The sequence below is a fragment of the Mesitornis unicolor genome, unplaced genomic scaffold, assembly GCF_000695765.1.
Source record: "Mesitornis unicolor isolate BGI_N332 unplaced genomic scaffold, ASM69576v1 scaffold14336, whole genome shotgun sequence".
Taxonomy (NCBI): Eukaryota; Metazoa; Chordata; class Aves; order Mesitornithiformes; family Mesitornithidae; genus Mesitornis; species Mesitornis unicolor.
Genome location: NW_010190366.1, coordinates 8,414 through 14,534, shown reverse-complemented (window position 1 = coordinate 14,534; position 6,121 = coordinate 8,414). Strand labels below are relative to the sequence as shown.

The 6,121-nt window shown below is 47.1% G+C and overlaps 1 protein-coding gene across 1 annotated transcript; it reads left to right on the top strand.

Moving 5' to 3' along the window:
• Positions 1-374: 374 nt before the first annotated feature.
• Positions 375-3,067, top strand: PSMG3 (proteasome (prosome, macropain) assembly chaperone 3). The gene is made up of 2 exons (XM_010186391.1): positions 375-594; positions 2,424-3,067. The coding sequence occupies exons 1-2, from the start codon at positions 379-381 to the stop codon at positions 2,574-2,576; spliced, it is 369 nt and encodes a 122-aa protein (XP_010184693.1). The 5' UTR covers positions 375-378; the 3' UTR covers positions 2,577-3,067.
• Positions 3,068-6,121: the final 3,054 nt, after the last annotated feature.

The following is a 6,121-nucleotide window of genomic DNA, read 5'->3' as shown; positions in this document are numbered from 1 at the left end:
AGCGGGGCTCGGGGATCGCCCCCGCGGGAGGCTTCAGGGGAGAGCAAGGCACAGCGGGTCGAGCTCGGGGCGGCCTGTTCCGTAGGTGCAATCACTTAAACCGTGATTATCACGAAACCTTATAATTGGCAGTTCGTTGGTGCGGGGGAAGCACAGGCCGTAGCTGTGGGGCAGTTAAATTTCCTCTCCTAGTCAGGGATGTGGGAAGTCCGCTGTTGTTCCTGTCCAGACACACACCTTCGGATGTTTTTGTGCTCTGAAATTGACTTCACCTGGGTATTTGAAGGGAAGGGTTTGGGCTTTTTATAGCCTGCGGTCTGTGTTTTTAATCTAATGTTTTTTATTGTTATTGTTGTTTTATTGTTCATTTCCGCAGCGATGGAAGCAAGTCCCATTGTGACGTCCAAGCAGCGAGAGGAGGTGGTCCACGGGGTCCCGACAGAGGTGGTGTGCACGGCGTTCTCCAACTCCGTCCTTGTGGTTGTCACACAGTACGGCAAGTTGGGGACTATCGTCTACGTGGACCCCAACACAATCGGTGACAATGTGGGCAGGCCCTCGCTCACCACAAAGGTGCTGCTGGGCAAGGATGAGGTGAGAGCAGATGTGCAGTGCACAGGCAGTGAGGATTAGGGGGAGATGTAGGTGAGGCTGTGTAAGTTGCCAGGGAGTTGATGAATCACAGCAGTTAAGTGATGTTTGCACAATGGTAAGATTCATTCTAAAAATCTCCTCTGAGGGAAGAGAGGTTCCTCAGAAAAGGATGTGTGCTCATCTGCTCTTTGACATAACAAAAGTTTTAACTAATCGTGAGTGGTCTGGGGATCTGTTATTTTGTGTCCTACAGGATACGGATTGCTTCGCCCTGTTTGTGGAAGGTTTGATAAGGCTTCTGTTGATTCAAGGGTTGCAAGATCAAACACGCAGCCTTTGATAACATTTTTTTGGGTTTCTGTTCCAGTGAGTTTGTTTTCCTTTTCAGGTCCCTTTTCTTGCCCCTCCACCCCCTTTCCCTCACGAAACTGAGCCAGCCCCATAATGAACTTTAGTTGCCCTCTCCCAAGTATGCCTGCCAGCACCTACCCTTGATAAAGTTTAATTTGTTTTGCTTTAACAAAATGAGTTTTTATCGACCATTTCACAAAGCTGGAGAGAAGACAGAAGAAAATGTATTTTCCAAAGCGTCAACTAGTCAAGCACTGAAACAGAAAGTTACAGAACTACAAGATAATGAGGCTTTCCACCAGGGCTGGAGCTCTCAAATATTGTTTGCTAATATTAACTAGAAAAAACTCCAGCAACACAAGTTCCTGATTCGATCTGCATCTTCCCTGTATGGAGTTCTCATTCTTCAGCAGTAGCCTTCCTTCTCTGGATGGGAAATGCTTTGCTTTCCCTGGTGTGATTATCTGCTAATTCTGACCACTCCCACCCCCAAGCTGTTTTTTTTGTTTTATTTGGAAATGGGAAGTGCCTTTGTTTACTTTGTTACATAGTATTTTTAAATCATTTTATCGACTTAATTTATCTAAACTTTGAGGAAAGGCTTTCACTAGTTTGCTATCTTCCTGCTCGTCACTGTTAACATCCCTGTTTGGGATGGTGTGACCTCCAGACCACACTGGTAGCTAAAATCAAGCAAACTCATCTGTTTCATAAATACATAAGTGTGGGTGTAAATAAAACCTGAACTGGATATTCTTACTTAAAAAAAAAACACATTAAGAAGATTATATCCCTTCCCTCCTTCAGCCTCACTGCTTATTTCTGGTTTTCATTATTCTATTAAGATAAAAAAAAAACACCACATGTATTTTACACATGGCATGTGAAGACTGTGCATATAATACCATTTTGGGGTCTCCAGGAATGGCAAAAATAACAGGTTTTTTTCCAGAGCTTGTCAGCAGAACATACCCTCTTCAGCAACAAGTTTTTGAAAGAAAATTACACTTGGAGACTTCTTCAGAAATCTGGCTATGATGAAAATAGAAGCATTCTGATCAGTGGCATTTCGTATAATTTGATATTTGGTGATGTAGTTTGGGTGGGAGGATTAGCGGAAGGAAAGATTATCTGTACCAACTTTCCAGGTTTTCCAAATGGGTGCAAAACTCGATTCAAATGCAGCTTCAGTTAAGTTGTTTCAGGGTGGTTTGAGTGGCTGTCACTTACGGGTCTAGACTCTTCCCTTTTAGGCTGGTTGAGAAAGTGCTTTCTGAATTCCCCTACTGTGGCTTTGCTGACCAGCCAAACTGTGTGTCTGTTCCCAGTCATGTTGGAACTGCTCATCGAGCTGAACAGTCCGAGTCCAGCATTGACAGGTTCTCGATGTGCTCCATGTCATTGCAGGACTCTCCTAACTCGTGTGGGAGCGCTCTCCCAGCTGTAAGAGTGTACATCTGTGTACCTTTGCTTTTCAGCCTCTCGTCCATGTCTGTGCCAAAAATCTGGTGGCGTTCGTGTCTCAGGAAGCTGGGAACAAACCTGTTCTCCTCGCCATGGCTTTAAAGGACAAGACCATGGAAGGAATACAAGCTCTACGGGAAGTGATCCGAAGTTGCCAAGTGTGGTGAAGTTGTGCCATCTGGATTCAAGGAAATGATCTTGAGTCCATGACTCATCACCACTTATTTAAAAGGACAAGAAATGAAAATGATGGAATGTCTTTGTGCTGGTTTTGGACATACTGAGGAATTTCATGAATTTTTCTCTACTGTGTAGAACACTTTTGGGTTTTGTTACTGTGACAGGTTTGCAGTCCATACAACAATCAGTGATGAGACAAGAACGATTGTCTTAGCAGACGAGAGGAGTATTATTTTTATCACATTGGGTGGGATGTATATTTGGGAAACGGCACGGCTCTGCGTTTGTGTCCTGATGAGCGGTAGATGCCAAGGTCTGTAGCTATGCTGTACCGCAAAGGGGGAACACCCAGTGCAGAGTGAATAAAAGAAACATTGACAAATCTAATTTTACCTGTTTTCTTTTTTGCTCTGTGAAAATCACTTCAGTTGAAATACAAGCTTTGGTAACACATCAACAGCAGTTGCATAATAGGAAAGATTTTCTTGCCTGTTTTGAAGGAAATGAGTCCTATATGACTGCTTTTGTCCTTATGTCAGTCTCTTTCCTGGTGTATTCCGAATCCATTTTCCACTTTCACATTTTACAGAGAGGCAGATAATTATGCTTTACAAATGTCATGAAAGCTGATGTCAAGGTGGAAGACAAGAACCCAAATTAGTGATGAGAAAGGGGCAAAATAACAGCTGCTTGTGAGTTACAGGGTCCCAGCACATTGGGGAGGCAGCACAACATAGCTGGACCACCTGCAGTGAGCTATTTCTCTCCTAAGGCACCTCTCATAGGGGACATGAGGACAGAAGGGTTTGGGAGGGTTACACAGGCGTTTTTTAAGAGCCTGTTGAAAAAAAAGTGTCAGATGAAGTCATATGAGTTGGTACAGTGCATAATAGCCAAACTTTTGCTATTTACTTGGAGAGCACATCTGGTTTTACCTCTTTTTGTAACAAATAATGCCAAGTAGTAAATTTTTAAGTGAGCTGTTACACACTTTTGTCACTTACGAACTTGTCTGAGCAGAGAGAGGCCAAGTCTCACATTCTGGGCAGAGAAGACTTGTGCTGTGTTAAGATGTGCTGGTATCGGCTCAGCACAGAGCCTGTGTATGCCCCACATAGATCCAGCAGCTGGGTCATTTCTTTTGCTACAAAATCCCCTAAAACTAGAAAAGCAGAAAATGCATTTCAAAAGGACTCTTTTCTCTGAAGTAAAGATTATTTACAGTATTTAAAGGATTATGAGAAATGAAACTTTTTATTTTAAAAAGTACATCCAAACTGTAGGCTTGCAGCTGCCCTTGACAAGAAATGTAATCTAAAAATAATTTTCCAAACTCTGCTTCCAAGAATCAAAGATTTGCATCTGTCAGAACTCCAAATTTTCCCTCTTTTACACTTTTTTCTTCTGTCTAGGAGTGCTAAGAGAGTCATGTGGAATTTGTTAATGTCGATCCTGGTTTGCTAGTAGGGATTCTTTCCCAGCACAAAATTCAATGTATTTCCCAAATCCTGGTGCTTTTATGGTGTCCTTAATTCCACCAACTTGTGGAAACTGAACATCAATTACCAAATTGAATGTAAATCCCATGTTCTGCTGTGGTGATACGGTGGCATACCACTGCTATGCCCCAAAGACCTGAGTGTAGCTACCTAAAAGCCAAGCACAAGTTAACCACCTGAATTTCCTGGTTCTGTGTGCCACCAGGTCTGCGCAGGGTTGGGGGTAAGGAAAGGACGTGGAGATCTCTCCCATTTGAAGCTCAGAGCCAGGACAGACTTACCTTGCTGCTTTTCCACCAGCGATAAATTAGACCATGAGCAATTAGTCCTTCGACTTTGCTCCCCTCTGCTCTGCAGTAAACCAGGGGAAGGCCTGTGCCAAAACCCATTCACAAGTGTGCCAGTACCACCAGCTTTTTAGTCATTGCTATCCTCCAGGTAAGGATTAATTCCCAATTGCAATAAAACCTGTGTTTGCCACTAAGCAGAGCTCTCAGCCACAGCCGCCGGCTGTGTGCCAGGCTGGGGGCAGCGGTGTTGGGCTGTGCCGTGGCTTTCCATCCATGTTTGCTTTCCGGGCGTGGGTGCTGAGGACTGGAAAGGTGAGTTCCTCAGGAGGCAAAGCCCAACTGGCTGCTCTGGCCCCCATGGGCCCCGGGGTGCAGCGAGGGTGAGCGGGGCGCTGGCAGGGCCCGATGCCAGCGGGCAGGCAGGGCTGGGAGGGTGCCCGGAGGAGGAGTCTCCCACGGGTGCAGGTGGAGGAGGGCGCAGGGGATGCGGAGGCAGGTGCACAGCAGCCAGACCCGCTCCCGGAGGAGCCCTGCAGGGTAAGTGGGGCCCTGGGGGGTGCACAGCAGATGGGGTACCCCACTATGGAGCAGAGGTTTCCCCAGCCATCAGGCCTGAGCACCCATGGGAGCTGCTGCAAGGGCAGCATCTGCTGTAAGAGCCCTGTGTGTGCGTCACCCACTCCTCTGGACGGGCTTTAAGGAGGGCTTGGTGTTGCCCTGCCTTAATTTATAGCTGCGTGCTACAGGTCCTTCCTCCTGGTGGCGTGGGGGTGGTACAGGGAGATTGATCAGGTAAATAACCCCCGTGTCTGGCTTTATCTGAAAGCGATCAGGAGGAAAGGCACGACTTTTGTGCTGGTGGGGCTGGGGTGAGGGTCAGAAATTTCTCCCCCTTTACTGGGGTGCACAGCCAGCACTGCAGAGGCACTGGTGGGCAGGTGCAGAGGTTCCCCTTTCCTTTCTGAACACCCCAGCCCTACAGGGGCTGCCACCAAGGTGGGAATTTTTCCCAGGTACTTGGGGATACTGGAAGGGGAGTGAGCTGGAAGTCAGGGCTCTGGCAGGCTATGGCTAGAGGGACACCCTGGCAAAGTGAAAAGCCCCGTTTCCAGGTGGCCTGACTGAACACAGGTTTCACTGCTCAGTTAATTTTCTGCTCAGTGCTCACTTAGCATCTCTAATACCTAAAGGAATGAGTAACAGGTACACACCTGTGTATGGCAGCTACATGCAAGGTGTCCGAAAACAGCCAGACTAGCAGTGGCACTGGTGCAGTCATGTGGAGGAGCTGAGTTTTGCAGCTAATGTTATTCTCAGTGTCTTCTCACCGCCTTTGTTTTGGAAGAAAACGGCCCTCTAGCTGCATTGAATTGCCCGGCTACCTTGCATAGCCGGGATCTAATTACCTCTGGAGCTGGGAGCCCTGTCTCCAAGCGGCACCGAGGCTTTTGTCTTTAATGACTTGCTCCGCCACATTCAGAGTGTGACAATGTAGGGGAGCCTGCCAGGACCTGCTGCTGGTGCCACCGTGCTCGTACCGTGATGGCTGCAGCCAGGCTGAGGAAGATAATAGGAGTCAGGTTGTCTTGGGTCAAGCATCCATGGCACGGTGCTGGGTTGGAAACAGAATAAATGGGTCTAGTGGTGAGCACAGCTCTCTGCCATGTCCTGGGAAGCAAGCTGGATTGCATCCTTCCCTATCGTGATACTTGGACAGAGGGAAAGTGTGGCCAAATCCAGCCA